The sequence below is a fragment of the Amia ocellicauda genome, chromosome 2 (assembly GCF_036373705.1).
Source record: "Amia ocellicauda isolate fAmiCal2 chromosome 2, fAmiCal2.hap1, whole genome shotgun sequence".
NCBI classification, from domain to species: Eukaryota; Metazoa; Chordata; class Actinopteri; order Amiiformes; family Amiidae; genus Amia; species Amia ocellicauda.
Window position 1 is genome coordinate 32,409,470 of NC_089851.1, and position 25,462 is coordinate 32,434,931.

At 40.0% G+C, this 25,462-nt stretch overlaps 2 protein-coding genes across 5 annotated transcripts in view; one reads left to right on the forward strand and one right to left on the reverse strand.

Annotated features, from left to right (window-relative positions):
* trnau1apb (tRNA selenocysteine 1 associated protein 1b) overlaps window positions 1-8,560 on the forward strand; it is an 18,184-nt gene extending 9,624 nt beyond the window's left edge. The window contains exons 2-10 of one of the 2 annotated variants that reach the window (XM_066723266.1): window positions 753-881; window positions 2,119-2,216; window positions 2,761-2,860; window positions 3,174-3,226; window positions 4,002-4,133; window positions 5,022-5,141; window positions 6,341-6,557; window positions 7,139-7,184; window positions 7,614-8,560. In XM_066723266.1, the coding sequence (XP_066579363.1) occupies window positions 2,131-2,216; window positions 2,761-2,860; window positions 3,174-3,226; window positions 4,002-4,133; window positions 5,022-5,141; window positions 6,341-6,557; window positions 7,139-7,184; window positions 7,614-7,756 (897 nt within the window). In that variant the 5' untranslated portion in view covers window positions 753-881; window positions 2,119-2,130 and the 3' untranslated portion in view covers window positions 7,757-8,560. The remainder of the gene's footprint in view (window positions 1-752; window positions 882-2,118; window positions 2,217-2,760; window positions 2,861-3,173; window positions 3,227-4,001; window positions 4,134-5,021; window positions 5,142-6,340; window positions 6,558-7,138; window positions 7,185-7,613) is intronic. The other variant, XM_066723265.1, reaches the window with a different exon arrangement.
* Window positions 8,561-10,865: 2,305 nt separating this feature from the next.
* On the reverse strand, window positions 10,866-24,181 carry LOC136768927 (N-acetyllactosaminide beta-1,6-N-acetylglucosaminyl-transferase). 3 transcript variants are annotated; one of them, XM_066723269.1, is made up of 4 exons: window positions 22,999-24,181; window positions 14,460-14,546; window positions 13,261-13,457; window positions 10,866-13,035 (listed from the first exon to the last, which is right to left on the reverse strand). In XM_066723269.1, exons 1-3 carry the CDS (start codon window positions 23,927-23,929, stop codon window positions 13,267-13,269), a joined length of 1,209 nt encoding a protein of 402 aa, XP_066579366.1. In that variant the 5' UTR covers window positions 23,930-24,181; the 3' UTR covers window positions 10,866-13,035; window positions 13,261-13,266. The 3 variants fall into 3 exon arrangements, with proteins under 3 accessions (XP_066579366.1, XP_066579365.1, XP_066579364.1); XM_066723268.1 differs by having other exon boundaries at window positions 13,266-13,457; window positions 22,999-24,178; XM_066723267.1 differs by having other exon boundaries at window positions 10,866-13,457; window positions 22,999-24,178.
* Between the last annotated feature and the right edge of the window lie 1,281 nt (window positions 24,182-25,462).

Here is a 25,462-nt window from a genome sequence, read left to right on the forward strand (position 1 = left end):
TTATCATCACATATTGTATCCACACTAGTGCTCTTTAGCGCTTCAAAATACTTACTGGGTTTGCAGTGTAGCTCATATCAGATCATTATTAATGTGAATAAAAATATTTTTATATCAACATTTACAAATCATATGTTTGGTGGAATGTGTGTTCATTCCGGTTTTTGTTTTTAGATTAATAACCTAATTACCTACACTAGCCCTTCCTTTTTAGTAGACTTGCATCAAATGCAATTCATTGATATTGTTTAATAATGTAATACGTTTTTCGATTATATTGATGAATGAGAAATTCATAGTTTACCCACCTTTTTTTTACCACTACATCACTGTATACTACATGCAACAATTTTGTGTTTGTATAGAAAATGTTATTTTGATAACTTTTATTAACTAGTGTTAAGTATATCATTAGGAAAATTGACATTGGAAATGGTCTCTTACAGAGTTTATTTTATTTAATGTTGATAATGTTAAGAAACATGAATAAACAATAGCGAGAAATGGAAAAACAGGCCAACTAAGCTTTAATGTTTGTAATCTGGGCTGTTGTTCCTAAATTAAATTCAACTTTAGAATCGAGTCTCAAAAATCAATTACCATGGTCACTCGGACTTGACTACAAGTCTGGTGTAGGTAAGAACTGTAGGAGGAGTAACAGTCCTGATGAACGGAACAATAATAATAATAAAGATTTTGTACAATAACAATACTAATAAAAATTGCTATGTCCTTGACGGACAACTTTTCAGATGTCAGACTATAAATTACGTGTTGGATCCAGTGCCACTGCCTGTACCAGCTGAGTTCTTCCTCCTCTGTCATCACGGCTCCAGTGTTTTCTCTTCAGGTGCTCATGCATCATTGCGCTCCAGCCCCATGTGAGTTCAGCTCTGCTCATGTTGCAGCAAACTGTCTTCTTTGCAGTGTTCAGTGTAAAGTGCTCCCACACTTTAGAAGACTTTGACGGCTTTCCACAGGTGTAGCTGCAGTCTTTAAAGTTTTTATTTTATTTTTTTATTTTATTTATTTTTTAGTAGCAGCACCCAAAGTAGACCCAACTAATCGTCGATGAAATCTGTTGCTAACGCTTTTTAATAATCAATGTAATCGATTAGATCGATTAGTTGTTGCAGCCCTAATTGTAGCCCCCACAACTTTGTGAGAATGTATTTTTAAAGATGGCAATACAAAATAAAAAAATATATATTAAAAAAATCGAGAACGTTCCATGACAAATGAACAAATGGGTAACCCCTTTCTGTCTCTGCTTTACAACAAACCTGGTTATTAGGTTCTTTGCAGGTCTTTGAAGCCTAAAAGTATTTTTAAAGATGTGTCACAATGCTATTCGTGCTTTCTCAAAACCAGGTTTTTTTACAGAATTCACTGAGGTGAGATTTAACTTTTACTTGAAATTACACAGCAATTTTCCATTAGCATTTTCTACATTTAGAGCAACACCTACACATGGCAGTGTGCTTGCAATATAACATTTGAAAGATTCTTGTCTGGCTATATATCTTACCACTTCCTACTTTGTAAATAAACTGAATAATCTTCAGGTTTGTTTGTTTTAGTTTTTTGCTATATCTTTCAAGTTTAAGTCATAATAATTAATAAGGGGGAACTCTCAAAATCATTAAAAAAAAAGTTTTTAGACAGATCCAGACAAGGTCCACAAGAATCAAGCAAAACACTTTGTTATTCTTGTAGCACCCCCCCACACACACACAAGTTACATTGGCCTAAACTCCAGGTGAATTATTCCAGCAAAATCCAAAACAGTTGAACAGCGGCTCTGGTTGAATTTATGTGGAATGACCCCATCATTGGTTTAATAATGATACAGCTGGAGATCGAATACTTGATTCACAACTTTGCGAGAATGTATTTTTAAGGACAGGAATACAAAATAAACATGAAGACACTCAATGCTAAGGTAACCACAGATATATTAATCTGCATATTTGAATTTATGCTAGGAACTTACAGAAATATGAAAATATGGTATGAGCTAACCATATCTGGTCTATTGTGTTCTATTTCCAAAACATAATTCATGGAAAGGACTTGAAGCTGGTGTGTTTATGGCATCAATTCATGTCTTCCCATTAGTTGGACCCATACATGGATGAAAGTTTCATCAAGCAAGCCTTTAGCACGATGGGAGAGACTGCCTACGGCGTTAAAATTATATGTCACAGAGTAACTGGGTAAGTGCCTTTATATTCCATTTGTATTTTAGGTTTGAGAAGTGTTACAGTGGTCAAGTTTCCATGTGTGGTTTCTAGGGAAAATGGCTTGCCAGAATTTTGTTCCTGTCTGAAAGAAAACAACCACAGAAACAGATATGGTCAATGTTAAGTGCCCATGTGGTTGACACAAACCCTGGGTAATTCACTCCCATTGCACCTGGAAACCCAATGAGCTCAAGCTACATCCTTCATGGATCCAACTACAAAAAACACAAGAAAAGTGATCGGTTATGTTGATGAAAATTGTATGTGGGATGTGGATTTATGTTTAGCGATGGTGTAATAGGCTATGGTATTGTAATGCTAAGGAAATCTGCTTATTTAGATTTTACCCGAAATTTCAGGAAATAAATTAATTGAAACATTATTTTCTTCTAATGATTTGTCTCCAGACCAGCCATATTTGAAAGCCATTGTAGGTCCAATAAATCAATAAAGAGAGGCTATTGGATGTTTAAATGTGCTATGTGCTTGTAAGTTTATTTGTTCCTTTCCTCTCTAGTGGCTCAGCGGGATACTGTTTTGTGGAATTAGCAGATGAAGCCAGTGTTGATCGTTGTGTTCTAAGGCTAAATGGCAAGTTGGTCCCAGGTTCAAATCCTGTAAGTACATGATTATTATATTTAATAATAATGATATCTTCATCATATTCTTGAAATCCAGTTTCACATATGTTTGAAACTATTCTTTAAATGCAAGTGGATGTATTCCTCACTCTGGTGGTTTTCCATCAATACTGCATTGGGATAATTTATATATAGGCCTATATATTCTTTCTCTCATGACTATTAAACAAGTGTATTGGTGTTTAATAACTCCAGTCCTGGGTACAAAAGTGACAAAGGGTTTTGATTTTAAATACTACTTAAATTGCTTATTTTATACATATTTAAATGTGTTATTTTCTTTTTATAGCCCAGAAAGTTTAAGTTAAATTATGCTACCTATGGAAAAAGACCAGATGCAGGGTAAGTTAATTTCATTCATTGTTTTGTTTACTATGTCCCTGAATTTATCCTTATAAATACACTTGGGGCATTTTAAATCCTGGAGCCTGGAGATGATTCATGCAGCACATTAAAGTAAAAATAGCCCTGTATGGAAATGTATAGCATTGTAGATCGCTGGATGTTCCTTCAGTTCATGTAACATGCCTGTATTTATTCTCCCAGCTCTTCTCCACTATAATGGAGAAAAAAATGTAAGCTATGACTAATGCCACAGATGTGGTAGTGAAAAATGAAAGAATGAAATAATAGCAGGTGCATTATCCAGACAGTTGAAGTAAGACTTGCTGTTTCATATGCTTTTAAAACCCTCCATTTGCTATTAAAGTCAGTTTAAAAAAAAATATAATATATAAAATTGGTACTGATCCTGTTATATTTCACCTTATATTCTTAGATTCAAAGCATAATTGAGATCATAAAATGTCTCTGTGTTCTTGAAAGTATGTGCATTACAACTAGAACAATTGTACCTTGCCAGAAATATGTGAAGCATCAGATCATTGTTGATAGGCTATAGCCCTCTGAAAAAAAAACTTAAATCTGCGGTTCCCAACCCTGGTCCTGGACGACCTACCCTGCTGGTTTTTGTTCCAAATGAACTCTAAATTACTGTCCTCCTTTTCTTTACTTTTCTTCCAGTTCTTTTCCCACTATGATGTTAATTTATGATGCTGAAAATTAAGATATGTCAGCTTACATTATCACGCGTCTCAATCGTGTCTTTTCTCTTCAGCCCAGAATATTCTGTTTTTGTCGGAGACCTCACTCCCGAAATTGATGACTTTCAACTCTACGAATTCTTTGTGAAGAAGTACCCTTCATGCAAAGGGGGAAAAGTGGTCACAGATCCTTTTGGAAATTCAAGGTATAAAAACTGGGCATTGAGATCCTCTTGTGTGCATACAGTACAGTGATTAGTCATCAGCATGGTTTGCTTTGGAAATTAGTAGGATTATGGCCAGGGTAGTTTTGTCACCTAGGAAAGCCATATTATTTCCACACAGGCCTAGGTTTCAGTTCCCACAGCAGCTGTTTTTGCCTCAACTGTAGCATTTTTTGAATGGATGGTGGTGAATATTCAGGTACATAATTGTTTGTTAACCAGTGTTGCAGTGTCTTCATAGTGTCCCATTGGGAGTTTTTATTAAATGTAGAGAACAAATATGTGTGTCTATATATATATATATATATATATATATATATATATATATATATATATAAATATATATAAAATACAAAAAAAAAAAAAAAATGACGTGGTGATTTTGAGATTGTTAAACTAAAAATGTTTGTCCCTTCCTGCTTACAGATCAAAGACAGTTTGGACCAGAAGCTGCGTTTTTTAATGTTCTTCAGCTTCAGTTTGAATTTTACCCCCTGCCCCCTCCCCAACCCAAAGAAAACCCATCTCTCTTTTGAGATTAACCAAATCCACCACACTCTGTAGAATTGCTATTTCAACACTTTGGGTAACATCAAAATCACCCCGTAGTACTTATTTGAGATCCATCATATCTGATGTTGCTGAGCTTAACATTTATCATTATTTAACTATTGTTTTCCCCATATAGGATAAGCAAGAGCTACAAACTGTTGAAGTGATGCTACTTCATATTAAAAGTAATACAACATTTTAAGTTTTTCCATAAATATATATATATATTTTTTATTTGAGATTTGTATCTAGCTTGCATGCTAAGATGTGTTTGTTTTTATCAGTGTGTTAATGTTTGTGAGTGTTGTTCTCATACAGGGGTTATGGATTTGTCAAGTTCAGCGATGAAAATGAACAAAAGAAAGCTATGGAGGAGTGTCAGAATGCCTCTGGCCTTGGTGGAAAACCTATCAGAATTAGTATAGCAGTTGCTAAGAGGTAAGACTTGTATAACAATGACCATTCACACTGGAACGCGGTCACTTTAAGGTGGACACATTTTTTCTCTTAGTGTTTTATTTTATTGTTTTTATTGTAAAAATCATTTAGAGAGCCAGAGAGAGACTTGTTCAATTACATTTATCATCTATGGAAAAAGACCACATGCAAAGAGCATTTAATCCACTCATTGCTTTAATATGTCCTTGCATTTAACCTATGTTGCTTCAGTTGTTAAACATTATTTTAAATTAAAAATAAATAAACTGTGCCAGTTTACACTTTCATATGTCCCCAAGGCTGCTGTTGGATTAATAATTAATCTATGGAAGAGAACACTGACATTGAAAGTGACATTACTTAGATTTACAACTTCCTGGTATTTCACAGGTTTTCAGAACCCTGCCTGTGCTTTAAAAGTAATTAATTTAAAAAAGGAAACAGAAATAACCTAAATAATGTCAATTATATCTTAATCTACTAATAACTGATGACAAGTACACTTTTAATTTTAATGTCAAATTACAAGTAGGCCTATAATTACATAATTACAATTGTAATGTAATCCAAGCAATTGTCTCTTGGATCCACACCCCTGACACTGATTCATGTGGTGCTAATCAGTTGCATCTGGGGGGAGTCCTGTCAGGTGGTTGTGCAATCGTAGCAGCTTAGCGTGCCACATTGCCATTAAAGTAACTAACTTAAGTGCAGGTGTTTTTCCACCAGCAGCATGACTCACCTGAGAGTATTTTTTACCTTGATTAGCATCTAGAAAATATTTCCTTTGCAAGGTGCAGATTTCTTTGTACTTTGTAGGTTTGGCAATATTTGGTATGTATTTTGGATAATATTAGTTTATGTACATTCAAAGTAATCCAAAACAAGAAAATTGTAAAGTAATTGCATTGTCTTTAACTTTTTTGATGATCTGTTTGAGAGGGCACCACAACATGTCCTGAGACAGGATTGCTCTGCATTGTTAAAGTCAAAGCCAATTAATACAGCTTACTATGTACAGGAAACTTAACTTTTTAAGGCTGTCTTTAAAAAGGCTGACTTTTAATATAACACCTTATTAGAATCACATTAAGTTTATAATAAAAAAATGGTTTAGTCTGTTTTTAGTTTGTTTACTTTCATTTCCAGTTCAGTCTTATGCCTGATGAAGCCTTTTGTTTGACCTTTTTTATTTTCAGCAATAAAATGAATTATCAACAAAATCAAAACTACAATTATACTCAGTATTACCAGCAATACCAGAACTACTATTCCCAGTGGGGCTATGATCCATATAACAGCTATAACTACGGATATGGACCCTATGGGGCCACGCCCACTGCTCCTGGAATGGTAGGTCCTCCTACAACGACAGACTCAACTTCAGTATCCACAGAGACCCAGGACCCTTCAGAGGTAATTTAAACAATTGTTACAGGAAAGACTCTGTGGCAGCTGATGCATAGTGAAATGGAGGCACACATTGCAGACAAATCCACCATTTTATGTAGATGGTTCCAAAGTCCAGAAAAAATCTCTGGACAGGCAGTATAGGAGGCAGCTCTGTATACCAAACGCACCAAACCTGGCCTCCTTCAGGACTTTAAAATATTTATTGGGTTATAATTTAAAATCTTTCACTTAGTGGATATTAAATGGGGAGGGAAAAGGTATTTCTAAGAAAGGTGGTGCCCAGTTATGCATATCTATACACAATATAATTCTTTTTGGACATTCTCCTAGTGTAGAAATATAGGGACTAATTTCCTGGCAATGTTGACAGTTTGGCAAATTGCTATGACATTAGTCCAATTTGACACCATCCTAATTTAGAATGGGGACTTGAGTGTAGAATGACTCCCAATGTCCTTTGTCTGCTTCAGATTAAGAGTGATGGCTCTCCTGTATCTGATTGGATTGAACTCGTGGACTGTGCCAGGTTTCTGTATGGTGATGCCAGATAACATGATGCAGTAAATCAATTGTTGTAATTTCAGCAAACGTTAGGATCAACCGAGGAGGCTGAAGAAGAATCGGTAGAAGGTGAAGTGTTATTTATATACTCAAATATTAAAATGTATGAAGCATTTCACCTCCTGAAGGTGTGTTGTTCTGTTGTGGTGACCCTGGACTGTTTGACTTCCCTGTTGGTTGCTTTGAACAGCTACCTGAATTGTGTTTATGAAATGTAGACTGGCATTACGAATCCCTTACAATAAAACATACGTACCTGTTCAACAGAACTAACCTTGTGTTGTCAGTGGCGTTGTCCCTGCTCTAACTCTAACCTGCCCATTTCATGGGACCATATGTAATAGTCATTCAGTCCCCTTCTTAAAATCCTTAAATGTTTCACATTTGGTTGATATTAAACAACCATCTTGTTGTAATACACAAAGGGCTACATTTTTTGTCTGACTAGTTTGGGCTTTCCATGAATAGTGGGTTAATTTCTTTTTCAATATTTTTCAGATCCTGATCTTCAAATTGATATTGATGCGCTGAACAGACAGTTCATGGAGCGAAGTGAAGAACTCTATGACTCCCTTATGAACTGTCACTGGCAGCCGCTTGATAGTGTAACATCAGAAATACCAGCCATGGCAAACTCTTAGACTGACTGACTAAGTTCTCGAATTCTCAACCCATTTTTGCTCCATGGCTTTGGTTTCTTCTTTGTATCAGTCAATCTCTGTTCCTTTGACTGAAAATGCCTTCACAAAATGGAATTTGCACAACTAATAAATGTGTTGAAAGGTAGGTGACTGAAGTGGTTTTCCATGGATAAGAAATTCAGTCATTCAGTGGAATTCAAGGATAAATATTTGAGGTTACAAAATGTAGTTTACAGAGCCATGCCAGTTTCAAGGGAAATGCAGTTATGATTTATAATGGTCTTGGAGACCCGAAATCCAGTAAGTTGTAAAAGTCACCCTTAAATCATCAGTTTACAAAGCCCTGTAAACCTAACTTTTTCCCAGGTATTTTGTGAATTCAGTAATGGGGAGAATTTAGAGCAAATGCTTGGATTCCCTTCTGCACTAACCAAGAGTTCCCTTCATTTATCAGGTGATTTACTTTGACAGATAATTAAAACATCTTTGAAGGCTTTATAGATTGATGTAGTGTGACCTACAAAACAGGATTTGGGCTCTCCACATGCAAGGTTTAAGACCACATGTAAAAATGTATTTTGCAGAATTGTAAATGCATTGTGTAGGATTCTCTGCTTGAAACAAGAAACCTCAAATTGTCCTAATATTCTTATATGATCATTGGAAAGAACTATTCACTGTACTGGAGCAAAATATTGAATCTGTTTTCTTCTTTTTAGAATTTTCATTTGTAAATACCCCTATCTTATTTTTTTGCTGAACATTTTTTGTGTACTACTACATAAAAATAAATATTCACCTTTATGTTGTCGTCTTGCGTTTCCTTCTAACTGAAAGCAAGAACAAATTAAGGTGTGGAACCATTCCATTGCAGAGAAAAACCAGTGCTTCTGCCAATAAACATGAGGTGTTGTAACCGTGTTCCTGAAATGGTTAGATTGGAATCTCTACTGCAGAACTATAGAAGACCAGTATTCACTTGTGGAGGAAATGACACGCACTTCTATTGATGCAGTCAAGTCAAAGCAGTTCCAGGAACTCATAAGGGTGTGATAACCCATCTGGTGGGACATTGTCAGTGGAGGGATTAATGAGACTAGCCTTACAAAGGAATCTTCAACTGTGATTTGGAATTGAGTTTCGGATTGTTTAGGTTTCATTATAACTTATAAGCATCTAAATGCTTTTAGTTTTCACACTGAGGATTTATGCATAGGAATGGTTCTTTCACTTCTTCCTGAGCACTGATTGTCTTGCAATTCCACAACATGAAGCAAATGTATGTCACTGACGTTCAGGAGTAATATCACACCACCAATCGGCAGTACCAGCTGGGTGCCGAAAGACCTCACTCTTGTTTAGAGCACACTCGACTCTAGACATTGCACAGTGGGGAAGTAGTTTTTTTTTTTTAATTCAGACTTGTTTCCTTCTAATTGAAAGTAGGACTAATTTAAGGTGTGGAACCATTCTGTTGCAAGGCAAAATCAGTTCTTCATGGAGGAATCCCAGTACACAAGAAGCTTTCATCTTGAATTTCTTCAAATCCTCTATTCCAGAAAAATGTGTTCCCCTGGATGACCTATATATGTTGTCTTCACTTAAGTGGAAGAACTCATAACACCTGTTTCTAATATGTATTCATTTTTGGTAGCATGAAACTTGAATGTGACCAAAAATGTTTTTCTCCCAATTTTAAAACCTCTATTGCAGTGACTCCCAAACTGTAGGCCGTAGAGGTACTGCAGCTGGGCCGCAAACATATTTTTAAATGCTTTTAAAATAGGAATACATACTTTGTTATGAAAACATTATAATAATTAGGCCTGTCTTGGACGGTTCGTTCGGTCTCCAGACCTTCAGAGGTTTTGAAGGTTTCTCTTGTTGATAGAAATTGGCTGTATTCAAAACCGCATACTACATTACTGAAATGTTGGTATGTAGTACGTATAGTATGCGTAGTATGCGGTTTCAAATACAGCCATTGACTTCAGATGTCACTCGTAATCTGTCTACATTAAAACATTTGATTTGTATAATGCCCGTTACTTAAATAAAAGTTGTGGAATATAACAAAGTTAAAAAACGTTGTGTCAGTAGGTATTGGACCAGATTAAATTTAAACAATGTACGATTACACTGATAATTTAACAATTTTTTTCTTCTGAAAGAGTACTATCCCCCATCTATCAGCATGCATGTGGACCACTCTGTGTTATTCTGCATTATTGTTTCTTTATCTGCCATCGTGCAAAGTGTTGTGCAATATAATGCAAACGTCGAAAAACACCTGCTGTTTGGGATTTTTTGCTAAATGCACAGAAGACACCCAAAAAGTTTAATGTAAACTGTACTACTGAAAAGTGGTATATCACGGAGGAACTACCAATCTCCGGGATCATTTAATCAATGTAAATTTAAATTAGTATGCATAATTTATTAGGATTAATGGGTGAATTGCAAAGAACTGAAAGCAGCGCACTAACTGGAGATGATCCCGTGGTTAGTAAGCAGCTCTGTACTAAGTTCATTGCAATTTACCTATTATTATTATTATTATTATTATTATTATTATTATTATTATTATTATATACTGAAAAATATATAATGTTGACACAAACTGTAGAAGGGAGTCTTTTTCTCTAGTTAACCCAACTATTAAGTTTACTGCATTCCAGTGTCTTTCATATTTAATACTTTCAGTATAGTTGTCTTTTTTTGATGTTACTGAACACCGGGGTTTATTCATCAGGGGTTTTACACCGTTTTAATACCGATTCGTTATTTCTGACACTATTTTCTCTATTGAATAAAATACAAAATTTAGATTGACAAATTATGCAAATGTATTTAATGTATTTACATTTATTTAAAAATTAGTTTTTGAATGGATTGTGTGGGTCTTGGAATGGAAAACGTTGGGAAGCCCTGCTCTATTTAATTAAAATTGTAAGAAATTATAATCATGGTTTGAACATCATAACTAAAATGCATATAAATGAACAAATTAATAAAATAATATACACATGTATACTATTATAGGTTTTCTGGAAAGGATTATGTACAGTACATTGATGAAATATGGTACTACATTCCAGTGCAATTAAAATAATTTTCAACAAACTGACTATATTTATTGTTATTAAGCATTACTGCTTATTTGACAACAACAGGGGGAGATTGAGGTCAAATTGTGCACTGATTACATATCCAATAGATTACAGTACTTACAATAACTGGACATCTTGCAAAAATACTGGACAGGGTCAAAGTACATACACTACATGGCCAAAAGTGTGTGGACACCTGCTTGTCAAACATCTCATTCAAAAATCATGGGCATTAATATGGAGTTTGTCACCCCCTTTGCTGCTATAGCAGCATCCACTCTTCTGGGAAGGCTTTCCACTAGATGTTAGAACATTGCTGTGGGGCTTTTCTTGCATTCAGTCACAGGAGCATCACTGAGGTCGGGCACTGATATTGGCCTTCCAATTCATCCCAAAGGTGGGATGGGGTTGAGGTCAGAGCTCTGTGTAGGCCAGTCAAGTTCTTCCACACCGATCTCAACAAACAATTTCTGTATGAACCTTGCTTTGTGCAGGGGGGCATTGTCATGCTGAAACAGGAAAGGGCCTCCCCAAAGTAATACCATAAAGTTGGAAGCACAAAATCATCTAGAATGTCATTGTATGCAGTAGCATTCAAATTTCCCTTTAGTGGAACTAAGGGGCCTAGCTCTGGGGCAGCTCTAGCAGGGCAGGAATTTGATTAACTGACTTGTTGGAAAGGTGGCATCCTATGATGGTGTCATGTTGAAAGTCACTGAGCTCTTCAGTACAGCCCATTCTGCTGCCAATGTTTGTCTAAGGAGATTGCATGGCCGTGTGCTTGATTTTATACACCTGTCAGCAATGGGTATGGCTAAAATATCCGAAACCACTAATTAGAAGGGGTGTCTGCAAACTTTTGGCCATGAAGTGTAAAAATACCTGACATACCTGTACAATTTTCACCTTTTTCAGTTTTAAATGGTTAAAAGAATATGTTATTAATATTTTGGTTTTGTTAAACAGTTATTTAAACAAAATAAATAAAAAAGAGTAAAACACTGAAGTTTTAATACCAGATTCCTATACTCTTATCTCTTTTATCATCTTAGACAATATATAGCAAAGCAACACAACTTAAAAAAAATGATAATAATAATGATCCCATTCTAGTTTGCATAGTTTTTTGTGACTCCGGAGCTGAAGCTGGTTAAAAGCAGCCAACGCTGGAGCAGCAGAGTGGAGTTGCACCGGAGCTGGAGCAGGGGGTCTCCATCAGCTCCGGAGCCAGCCATGAGCTGGAGTTGAACCTCTGGAGCCAGCAAATCCCGAGTATTGCCAACCCTACCAGGGATACAGTCACACAGAGGCAGGCATATGGTGCAGAGAACCGTGACTAATTGAAAGCAAGAACAAATTAAGCTGTGGAACCATTCCATTGCAGATCAAAATCAATGCTTCTTCCAATAGACAAGAAGCCATCATGAGGTGTTGAAATTGTGTTCTTGAGATTGGACTCTCTATAAGTTAATCAATTTGTTTTGTGGTTAATCAGTGCCAGGAAAGAAGCTCATAAGGGTGTGAGTTTCATTGCTGTGCAATGCACCTTTGGGTACAAGCTTCATAAAACTGACATTGTTGTCAATTTTCAATGTGGTAGGTGTGTTCACTGTTCTAAAACTTGTAATGCAATTTTTTTAAGAACCCACATTTGGGACATCAATTTCCAATAAGAGGTTTTATTCATTGTATTTCTACACATATTGTTTATATGTTACAGTGTCCTTATGGTCTCATTTGTGTAAGGCAAATAAAAAGGACTCTCAAAATCAGAATAGCTCTAGTGACATCAAGATAAAGGCATTCAAATAATATAATTAAAAGTAGGCATGAAATATACTATATATCACCATTTATTGCTTTTTGTTCTCACCAAACTCACCAAACACTGCCAGTAAAGACAAAAAATGGAAACACCACAAGTGAAGTCAATATAACGTCTTTAAAATATATAAAAAGGAGTACCACTGTCATCTTGTAGCAATTTATGGACTATTTTTCTTTCCAGCAGGTGTTCCAGTGTTCTTGCTTTCATCGAGAAAAGTACAGATTTTCATTCCTAAGTGTCATATTTCAGTGACCATTCATGTTCATTTATCTAGTCATCTTGCTTTGTGAGGAGATGGAATGGAGGAACTGTATTTGGCAGAGCAACATCCAAATCACAACCTGCATTTACAGAAAAGTACAGATTATCTTTCATAAGTGTCATATTTCAGTGACCATTCATGTTAATTTATTTAAGCACATTTGTAAGTGCATACTTTTGTTGCAACTTTAGAAGGCCATATTGTAAAGTAATATTGTTCTTTAATTTCTTCCTGTGCACTGATAGTCTTTGAACTGCATGACACGAAGCACACGTATGTCACTGAAGTTCTGGGGTCACCTCACCTCACCTCAGAAGTACCAGCTGGGTTGTGGAGTGACCTCACTGTTGTTTAGAGCACGCTCCCTCAGTTTCAGCTCTAGACATTCCACCGTGGGGGGGTAGGTTTTCAATTCAAACTTGTTGGCAAACATGTGTTGGTTTTCAAACAGCCACTTCAGATCCCCGGGGCCGTACACACAAACCCCTCGCACAAAGCGGCCTTAAAAAAACAAAGCAGGTTAAGCACCATTCTCAGGAAGACCATTCAGCATAAGAAAATCCTGTTCATAAGACAAATAGTTCAAGACAAAACAATCATAAGACACCGATGGTAGAGGCTGAAGCTCTCAAGATGTCTAACCCTAGTGAATGCATCATAGAGGGGCCCCACAGTCAGACATTTGTGCTGCAGCCTGCTGGGCTATGCCCCACTCATTCACTCGCTTCTACAGGCTCTTGGGAACCTTCCGTCATCAGAGCCTCACCCCCGGAAATCTTGTGGTCTACAGACCCGGCAGATCAGCAACACATTGCTGCCACTGTACTGTATGCAAAACAAAACAGCACACTGTTGTTTATCATTGAGACTTCTTATTGTTGTGGTAGTGTCCATCGCAAAGTGCACTACACTATAGCACAGAGGGCTTGTTATATCTGAAGGGCACGCTCAGGGCTTATCTCTTTTTGGTAACTTATACTCAGTGACCAACAAGTGTGACTCAATTCCCTTTGCTTTTCTCCTTCTGAGAACGAATGGTTACTATGCAACCAATACAAAAGCAGTATTAGACAGCACTATGGAGTAGTGGTTAGGGCTCTGGATTCAAAGGTTGTGTGTTCAAATCCTAGGTGGGACAGTGCTGTTGTACCCTTGAGCAAGGTACTTCACTTAGATTGCTCTAGTAAAAATGCCCAGCTATATAAATGGGTACAAATGTTAGTCACCCAGGGATAAGAGTGTCTGCTAAATGACAAATAATGTAATGTAATTAGAGTGTTGGACAGACCTCCGTTTCTCTTCTTTTCCATGTTCACATCATCCAAACAGGAAATTCAAGATGCATTTCACTTTAGGGCAAGGCAGGACTTTTTGCTGGGACAAAAAACTATTGTTTGAATTAATTTTAGATTTCTAATTGGGAAATAACTTTTAATAATAATAAATAATAAAAGTATTTGATTTTTTAAAGGATAAAAACAAATAAAAACAGGTTGTACTCACCATGGCAGACCTGCTTTTTGTGATCAATCCATTTAATGGCCCGTACTTTTCCTTCATATCTACCATTTGGCATAGAATTAGGAGCATCTGAAAGAGGATTTATAAAAAAAAAGTTAGTTTGTTAAAGACATACAGACAACCAACAAAACAACGAAATACAATCTAGCAAAACACTGTGTACAGGCAGTGTTGGAGTAAACTATTCCTGAAGTCAATGTAGAGTGGTCTGCGCATGTGCGAAATCAAGGTGATTGCTAGGGGATGCACAGTATCCATAGGGTTTAAATATAAAAAGGGCAGTGTCATACTGGCAAAAATAAATAAATAAGTACAATTTAAAAAGCATACTCAACATATTACATTTTTATTGTAGCACCCTGTTTGCACATCTTATGTTTGCCACCATCACGGCCCATTAGAATATGATTAGTTCCCAGTTCACACACAACGTTTTGGCAACATTGTGTGTTAGCAGGATTTACACTGTCAGGACATTTTTTCTTTTATTGACAAAGGAAGAGAAATATCTCCTACGAGTCCTCACCGGAAATACGTGATTTACGTCATCAGAGTTTGTGCACGTGGCCTATATTCAATTATTGCAGTCCCCCGGAAACAGTTTTGAAGTAACTTATCCACCTGCACTAAATTAATTAAATAAACATACAATAGCTACTCATTAAAATGAAATGAGGAAAATTAGAAACCAGCATAAGTTATTTGTATAGCCTTCCAAAGCAATCTTAATCTAAAGTTTGCCAACACCAAGAGACAAATGTGAAAGTACAAAATGCTGTGAACACCAGTACAAGGTGTATAATTTTAAAAGTCTGAAATCTGTTGGAAAACAACTAGTCATATAATTTTAAAAAGCAGACTACAAAGCCTAAATTACTCTTGGATTCAGGGCAAATAATACCTGTAGCTTTGAGGATTTTGGTAAGTTATGTATAGTATGTGGGCTGCTATTGTAATATGAAATGTTTGTTAAGCGGTAATAGGGTTAGGATTTACCAGTGTTAGTGATATCATTGTATAGTTTTGGGAAAGATAAGACACTATGCATGATAGGTTGGCTCATGTTGTATGGAATGTTTGCTAAACTCTCGGTTATAGGGTGAATCAGTGTTGACTTTAAACTATTTATTTTTTGTACTGCTAAGGTATGTGTTTTGTATGAGTTAAGAAGTTTGGTTGGGAAGTCGTTAGGCATATAGTTGGGTCAAATTCTCTCTTTGAAGGAGGGGAGGCACTGTGTGTTTTAAATCATAAATAAACCTGTATTGTGTGAGTGAGGTATGTATAATTGGGGGATTTAAAGGAGGGTAGGAAATTAGGTGTATTCGAGAGTGGGTTGTATCGAGCTATGGTAACTGGCTGGTTAAGGTTTTGGTAAAATTTGAAGCAGAAGGGTGCGTTCCACCGGTGTTCCGGGTGCCAGGGCAAGCTGCCCTTGGACGATGGGCAGGACCATAGTCTGCGCTGCCTGGGTGACGAGCATGCCCAGCATGCACTGATGGGAAAAGAGGGCTGTAAGCACTGCACAGCCTTTACGGAGGCCACGCGCCATAAGAGGGCCAGGAACTCCCCGCTGTCGAGGGCCTCCATCAGCCACCACAGTGGAAGCTCTGCCTGCCGCTCTTCTGTGGGCTTGGCTCCGCACAGACCCTCCGCAAGGGCTTCTCTGCAAAGACAGGACAGGCGGCGGTCCTCTTCCTCCAGGGCTTCACAGCATCTCCCCCTCTCCACCTCTTCGCAGGTGCTCTCCGGGGAGGAGAGCACGTTCCCCCAGACAGAGGTCCCCGAGAGTTGGACGATCCTGCTCATGATCGTCCAAATGCTCCACTCCGCGGACTACTCCATGCCGCAGGAGACAGGAAGTGGAAGGAATTGCAACTCTGCTCTGGGAGTTTGGGGAATTTAAGCATAAACTGGCCTCTCAGCAGCAGATGCTAAACAACGTGTGGGCGCGGCTTCCACCGGAAGATGATGTCCCCCTCCCCCCCAGCTACCACCACCAGCGGAAGAGACACTGTCCCATGTGAGGTCACACTCAGATACATCAGATCCTCCATCTTCCACCAAGGAAACTGAGGCATTGAGTTAATGCACAGGCTATACTGATACTGTACATGGGACACCTGACGGGACACCTGAGTGAGCGCCAGTCTATGGCAGAAGTGGAGGAGATGGAGCTGGTGTCCACTTATATGACGGACTTGCTGCCTGAGGGGGTGTAGGCCATGGGGAGGTCCCTCGCAGCCATGGTAGCAGCCAGACGCCATCTGTGGCTGATGCAGGCTAAACTCCAAGACAAGGAGAAGTCTGTCCTCCTGAAAGCTCCCATCATCCCACCTCTCCATTTAATGCTCGGCGAAGGTGAAGGAAACAGCATCCAAATACGTGGATCTCCAGCAGGCTAGAAGGCAGCCAGGCAGTGGCCGAGACAGGGGAAGCCTCAACCAAGGCCACAACAGACCAGTGGCCTGCAGCCTGAGCAGTGCCGCAGAAGCCAGCCACAATCGAGGGGAAAGAATAGGCTCTCCAGCTGGAAGCTTAAGGGCAAGTGAGACACCCAACAGTCCTCTGCAAAGCCGCAGGGTCATCCCTGAAGGGACGCGGCCGCCATTACCAACCCCCCCCCCCCCCAACAGACCGACCAGACTCCCGGGTGCGAACGACAATGACCCACGGGTACACCCTCCAATTCCACTCTGCCCCCCTCACTTCAGTCCTGAAAGGGCTCAAGCTCTGTCGCAGGACATCTCTTTGATGCGAGAGAAATGAGTGATACGACTAGTGGCCGACGAAGACTCTCGAGCAGGCTTCTACTCAGGGTACTTCCTGGTGCCAAAGAAGGACGGAAGTTTCAGGCCCATGCTCGATCTGAGGGGCCTCAACATGTTTCTGAAGAAAAGGCCCTTCCGCATTTTGACTGTGCAGCATATCCTCCAGTCTGTCTGGCATCAATCATTACAAATTAAATTTACATAAAACATAGCAATTCAAAATATAATACATTTTACAACTTCCAATTTATACAGGCAAGTACAGTAAGTGAGGTCCTACATCCTGGACGGTAAAAGCTAAGTACTGTCAAGATGTACAGTCACAGTCAAGGGCTACGGGAAAGGGAGCAAAGAGAAAACAATCAAAAACACAAGAAGCATAATAAAACTCTGTGAAGTGCTATCTAACGGGGATTAAAAGGACTAATATTATAAGTACTGTCTGAAAAGATGTGTCTTGAGTAAGAGCTGGAATGAGGTCAAGGACTCGGCTGTTTTGACTTCAGTGGGAAGGTCGTTCCACCATTTAGGGGCCAGGGATGAGAAGGAGCTGCTCTGGAGGAAGGAGAGTGGAGAGGAGGCAGAGTTAGTCTTCTGGCACCGCAAGAGCACAGTGGTCTGGAGGGGATGTATGGGGAGACGAGGGTCTGAAGGTAACTTGGTGCAGTGTGGTCGAGACAGCGGTAGGTGAGGGTCAATGTCTTGAACTGAATGCGTGCCGCTATCGGGAGCCAGTGGAGGGAGCGGAGCAGTGGAGTAGCGTGTGCGAATCGAGGCAGAGAGCATACCAGACAGAAAGTCAGAAAGCTGACAGTGGACCGCCCGCTCGAGAGTCTTGGAGAGGAAGAGGAGTAGGGAGACAGGGCGGTAGTTCTGAGGAGAGGTGGTGTCAAGGGTTGGTTTTTTGAGGAGTGGGATGACAGCAGCTTGTTTAAATGCAGAGGGGAAACAGCCAGAGAGGAGTGAGGAGTTGAGGAGGGAGGAGATGAAGGGGAGAAGATCAGAAGCGGTCGCTTGGAGGAGGCGAGAAGGGAGAGGGTCCAGGGCACACGTTGTAGGTTTGTGACGTAGGAGGAGAGCGGAAACTTCAGCATCTGAGAGAGGTGAGAATGAAGAAAAGGAAGCTTAATCGGTGGGAGGTTTGGGTGTGATAGGATAGGAGGGGGGACTGTTGAAGAGCTTGCGGATGTCTGCAATCTTGGAGGAGAAAAAGGAGACGAAATCATCAGCAGTGAGAGATGAGGGAGGAGGAGGGGGAGGGGGGGCAAGGAGGGAGGATAAGGTGGAGAAAAGTTTGCGGGGGTTGTTGACAGTGGATTCGAAGAGTGATTGGAAGCAAGACTTCTTGGCTGAGTTGAGTGAGGAGGAGAATGTAGACAATAGAGAGCGGTAGACTTCGAGGGCAGCTGGGAGTTTGGCCCTTTTCCACTTCTGTTCAGCGGCACGCAGACTAGTTCGGGTTGAGCGGAGAACTTGCACGTCCCATCCTCCCAGTGCACAGGAAATAACTGCACTTCACCTTCCAGGGCCAGGCGTACGAGTTCAGTGTGCTGCCGTTTGGCCTTTCACTGGCTCCCCGCACACTCTTGAAGTGCATGGATGCAGCCTTGGCCCCCCTCAGGACAAAGGGCTGGTGTGCGCAGACTCCATGCTTCAGGAGGAGGAACATACAGCAGAGGTCATACGTCACGTGACTGCACTGGTTCTCGCAGTTCATACGGAATCGAGTCAATGGAGAAATGCCTGGCGTCATTCAGAAGGGCATCGACTCTCCAAATGGTCAAATTCTTATTCTTATTCTTATTCTTATGCACATATGATCATTACAACGCTGGGTAAACGCCCAAAAGCTGCACCCACCGAGACACAAACACCACCCACTGACAGTGACTTCAACATGTTGGCAGGCACTGTCCTGGTGGAGAAATCAGAACAATCTGCACCTCGGATCCCCCCTCGGATGCCCGCACAGACAGGAAGTCATCACCACAGATGCCTCTGGAACAGGCTGGGGCGCTGTTTGGAATGGGATGGAAGTCAAAGGAGTGTGGAGCGCTCTCTGGTCGGCCGCACACATCAATGTACAGGAGCTGCAAGCAGTGTGAATTGCACTGCACCACTTTCTCCATGGTCTGGCAGACAGACATGTCGTGGTCCAGATGGACAACACATCAGTGGTGGCCTACATCACCACCAGGGAGGCCTTCACTCCCACAGACTACATCATGTGGCATGCAGACTTCTCCTGTGGGCGCAAGACAATCTCCGCTCCATACGGGCAATATACCTGCCGGGCGATTCCAATATAGCGGCGGACATTCTCTCCAGGGGAGGTCCAGACAGGTGGTGGCACAGATCTGGGAACGGCTGGGACAAGCTCGGGTCGACTTCTTCGCTACACAGGCAACGACCCACTGCCCTCTGTGGTGCTCCCTGGAGATGGGAGGCAGCCTGCTGGGCATGGACGCTTTTGCTCACCCATGGCCACAGGAACTGCTGTATGGCTTCCTCCCCCTGCCACTTCTTCCACTGACACTGGAGAGGATTCGCCAGGATGGAGCTCAAGTTCTCCTGATTGCCCCTCGGTGGCTGAGACAACTGTGGTTTGCAACGCTGGAACAGACAATCAGCGCGGATCCATGGCAGCTTCCGCTTTGACGGGACATGCTGAGCCAAGCAGAGGGACTGCTGTGGCACGCCAATCCAGCACAGCTGCAGTCGTGAGTTTGGCCCCTGAAAGGCACCGCCTGATGTCTCTGGGGCTGCCTGCTAATGTCGTGGAAACGCTGCAGTTGGCCAGGGCCCCCTCCACCAGGGCCCAATATACTTACAAGTGGTCAGCCTTCCAGAACCGGTGTCTAGAGAGACATGTGGATCCGGTGTCATGCCCCATATCGACAATCCTGTGCTTCCTGCAACAGCTGCTTGAAGATGGGAAATCTGCATCCATGCTGAAAGTTTATCTGGCTGCCATCTCAGCATGCCATGAAAAGATTGACAATGTCTCCCCAGGAGCCCATTTCCAGTGACCATCCTTTCATCAATATGTGTCTACCATCTGTAACTTTTGTTGTTTTAATTTTCAGGAAAGGGAGAATTCCAATAAATAAATACACATATCAATAAAGAATGTTTTCATGTGTCTCTTCTTATTGCGTGAAAAATTGATTTGTGATGGCTTCTCTGACGGCTCTTCCTGTTGGGTGATCCAACGTCACTGGGTCCGCTACATCTGGTGGCATTGGCAGCTGTTATGGAGCACCACACATGCCACCACCTCACATGCCCACTCCACACGCACCTGTAAGCCTTGCAGGCAAGCAAAGCGTGCTTTGATGACCCCAAATGTCATCTCTATCCTGACCCTAGTGTTACTGTGAGCCACGTTATATTTTATTTGTTCCCTTGTTTGTGGGTCAGGATAGGGGGTCATCAGGTAACGCAGACACGGGTAGCCTCTGTCCCCAAGCAGCAGACCATCAAAAAGCCCTTTTAACGATAGAAAGAAATTGTCGCAATACAGCATGATGTGTGAAATATAGGGTGGTGAGCAGTGCAGAGATGCGCGTATATTGCCCTGACAGCACACCTCGGGTAAAACTGATCCACCTTTCATAGGGCAGGTTAACCGGGAAGTTACACCCGACCTCGCAAAGTTACACCTGAACTTACCTGGATAAGCCAGTTTAGTTTTAATATGGTTTTATGTTAGTCCTTGCCATTATAAGAGCATTTTGTAAGCACTTTTTAACTAACTCATGAACTTTTAAATTAGACTTAAAAACATACTGCTGCTAATCAATCCGTGTAATAAAGTGATTGATTGAACAGTGCTGGATCCTATTTAATTATTTCAATTAACTGATCTAAAACGGGAATTAACCTGTTTGGTTTATTATGAATCCTGGGTTTAAATTGAAGAATTTGCATTTTTTTTTTTATTGAATTGCTGTGATCTATATTGGTGTGTTTATTGTATGGTTTATTTGATATTTATATTGTGATTCTTTTTCACTTTTGTGTTTAATATTTTTATGGAGGTTATTTGTTTCAATTTATGAGGACTGATTTGACTGAGAAATTAAACTATTAATAGTTTAATACATTTAATGGATATTGGCTTTATGGATTGATTAGTGATACTGTGATTGCATTGTATTGCCTAAATTGTACATTGTGTACCCAGCTTTTATTGAATTTTCTATTTAAAAGACTTTATATATTTCCTCCTGGCATTTCACTCTCCCTTTTTACATAACTACATCCAGCATCCACGGTAATCTGACGGGACCGTCCCGCTAAAACAAAGCTGGTGGCAGCTACACGTTACTCTGTCAAATCCAGTTAGAACCCAAGCTTACTAGGACAGGTTTCGTTACACAGCCTTGAATTAAAATAATAAAATCGCAAAACAAAAAAGAGTCTTAAAAGTCCTGAAATCAAACAATGTTACTCTGTCTGTCCGTGGATCTACCTGTTCGAAACACTACGTCTTTGTTATAATTAAATTGGCCTGCCACATGTAAGAAAGAAACATCCGATCACTTTAATCAGAGAGAGAGAGATTCTGTCGAATAGGGCATTTTTTCCAGCGAGACTTACTGGGTGAACATCTCGCCTGGTACGCGCAAGGAAAGAGATCAATTATTCAACAGAAATATAATGTATGTATTTGTAAAAATAATTCTATTTTCCCCTTTATGCACTTGTTCTCATTTTGCAGCACTGGCCCCATAGAAAGCACCTGTCACTAATTGGCATTCCAGCTAAATGCCATAGGATGCCCAGTCCAATTGTCCCCCAGTTAGCCCGGCGAGTGGCGACATCGTTATCTGCAGGTAGACAGGTGGGTGTATGGAGGAGCCCAGCCCTGAAGGAAATTCAGAGAGCTGGTGTCTGTGACTTGTGACTGAGACCAGACTATCCGGTGAGACTGATATTACTTTTCCTAACAGCCCGCTTTAGGTTACAGTTGACTATTTTGGCACAGACTGGCACTTGCAACACTTTAACACGTAATTGCTCGGTGTGTAGCCGATTACGCATAAACGCCTGTATTGTGGGAACGCTATGCCCCCCCACCCCCCCGCTCTTTATGCTACTTTGCTTGACTTGCCGGCAGGAGTCGTGCGGTGGAGTGAGGCATGGCAGCGCCTAGACAAAGGGTATAGGATGCCATAGAGTGGGGATCGTCCTGTGCTGTAGCGGGCGGTCGGGAGGTTCAAGTGTCCGGCAGCGCAAGAGGACACTGACCCAATTAGTGACTATCGCCTATATGTAGTTGTAAAATGTGGTGAGTTTTGAAGGGTTGCGTTATAAATAATTATAACACAACCTGTTAACTGGAGTTGGGGTTGATTAGTGCCCACCTCTAAAAGAGAAGTGGCGGTGTCCAGGTACAGTGTGTGTGTGTGTGTGACATTATCATTATGTGCAATTTGTTTGATCTATCATGGTGTATGCATTCAAAACATTATTTCGATTATATTTTAAATACCCTCAGACCCTCTTTGTAACTGGTTCCTCTCCCACTTTTATTCTTCATCCAGATCATTACTTTGTCTATCAATGGTTTCTAATTCATATTGGCAAATAGGCAAATATCTTTACCATTATAGATTTATAAACCAATGCATATTCAAATGAGCCAGTATATAGCCCATATAACCATGAATGATTATATATATATATATATATATATATATATATATAATGCAATTTCTCTATAATTACTAAATGTATTTACTCACCTGGAATTCTATTTAAGGTCACCCAGTACTGTTCATCGGGGCTGTAGGTATCTTTTGACCACTCCAAAAGATCTGTTGCACGTTTGTCTTGTAATACAAATGTGGCAAATTCGTGGGTTAGAGCATAATATGCAGAGCCAGAATAAGTTGTAATATTATGAGGAGGTGGAGATTTTGTTTTGGTGATTTTCACAATTCTGGAACTATTATTATCCACATATTCCCGATGGACAAATTCAATCCTCTGCTTCTTGAACTGTGTTGGAAGTATACCAGGGGTTAAGTTCTTCTCCTTATAACTCTTCAGATGCCGGATCATGTCGAGGTTGGTCATCAAAGGGAAATCCTGCCCGCACAAATTGATAACATATTTCCATTGAACACCTGACGAGACCAAATCTTTCAAACAGTTAATATCTGCTTGGAGCCTGGACATCCCCGCATAGACAACACTTTCCATTTTAGAGGCAAGAAAAGAGTTGGGGAAACAGTTTATCAGAGTTTCTACAGCGGCTTTAAACGCCTTACTTGCCTTCTCGTCGATGTGAATGCAGTACACATTGTGAGGGGCATAGATAGCCCTGAAGACTCGTTCAAACATGTCAAACTCTTTATGCACGGTGATGATGAAGGCCAGTGGATATGCCTCCTCCTCGCTGGACAGTGTCTCGGTGATGAAGTGGCTGTTGGTGATGTATTCCTCGCAGGAGACATTGAGGGGTGAAGGCTTCATAAGACTTGTCCAGGTCAGGCGTTTAGATCTTTGAACAAATCCACTGCAAACGTAATCTGAAATCTTAGACTCCTTTGATCGTTCATTCATCTTCTGGTTTTCCATAATGACCTCTCTCATCGCAATGAGAAGACTAAAGCAAACAGACAGCAGCAATAGCCAAAACTGTAATCCTTTCTTTATCATCCTAAATCTCATTGAATCGTGTCAAGATCAACTTGTGCAATGTAGCTGTGGTTTTGGGATGCAAGATCTCAAGTGCGATAATGCACTCGAATCAGCTGAACGGCAGTAACGGGGCGTGGAAGGGCTGTGGCCTCCGGGTAAATGATGTGTAATTACAAAATATAAAACAAAATGAGAATTGATTCCTGGTGTGGGAAGACATCGATTCAGATTTACTCCACTTCTGTAATGCTTTACACTATAAACTGCTAAGAAATAAATATGTACAAACAAATCACAAAGGTGCTTTATGACATGTTTTTATTTTTAAATAGCTGAGTTTTTTTTAAGAGAAAACACATTTGTATATTAACCAATACCACTGAACAAATTTGTTTTTTGTATTTATTTATTTTGCCTTCAATTGTACTTGGGCATCCACGTCAAAATACACAGAAAGCTGTAAAACAACGCAGGAACGCAGCACAAAGAAGGTGCTCTACTTCAACACATCTGCTCTTGTCACGAACGCAGAAAGACTGTATGGTTATTGATATTTCATGATGTCTGTGCTTACTCAGTGAATCAGCCGGGGTTCCGGTATAACTAGAAATGGTTGGTATAGTTGGTGGGTGGTATTAGTAGAAGCAGTGCTATGATGGATGGTATTAGTAAAAATAACAGTGATTTATTAAACGAATGTGCCAGGGTGTTGGCCAATGGTATGTTTTGTTTTGAGAGTGATTCATTTGTTTTTACAAGAACAAGAACGCTTGTACGGTCACATTTTTGTCTATGTATCCTAAATCGTTTTTTTGATACCACTGAATCAAAAATGAAACTGAAACTGAAAAAATAGATTTCATTTCAGAAATTATGATATCACGCGTTGACCTCACGTTATAAATGTGTTCAAATATGATTGGTTGAATTAAAACCTTTTAAGGTCTACAAGAAAGGAAAGGAATAAGAAAAAGAAGAGGGTGAAGATGCGCCAGGCTGCTGCGGACTCTGACTACACCTGTCTGGGAGATGCGGTGGGAGAAACACAACAGAAACTTAAAATAGCATACTTCACGCATATAATGCAAATATATTATTTATGTCACAAATAAATGATCTGTGATTTGCGTCTTCCCAAAGAATCCCAATTAGTTGATAAAATACATGTAATTTAAACTGTTACACAGATTGTCTGGAAACCATACGTCTGAGAAATGAATCTTACATTTTAGTAGTTTATTTGTTGCGTTTATTTCTACAAATGTTCTAATACAAGCTGCTGAAACAAAATATACTTCAGTGTACAGTGTAGTGTAGTGCTTTATTTTTAAGATCTGCCTTATCCAATCCTGTTGAAGAATCACAAGAAGAGATGTGGCATCGATAGCTGAAACTGGCATCTTTAATCTGCAGTAAAAGGCGATTGTCCACCTCAGTGAGTTTCTTCCGCGCACCTGTAATACATCGAGGTACAGTTGGTTTTATATTCACACATTCAACAGACATTCGCCAGTAGCCATTTAAAGCAGTTAAAAAAAAGAAAAAAGAAGAAGCAATGACTAC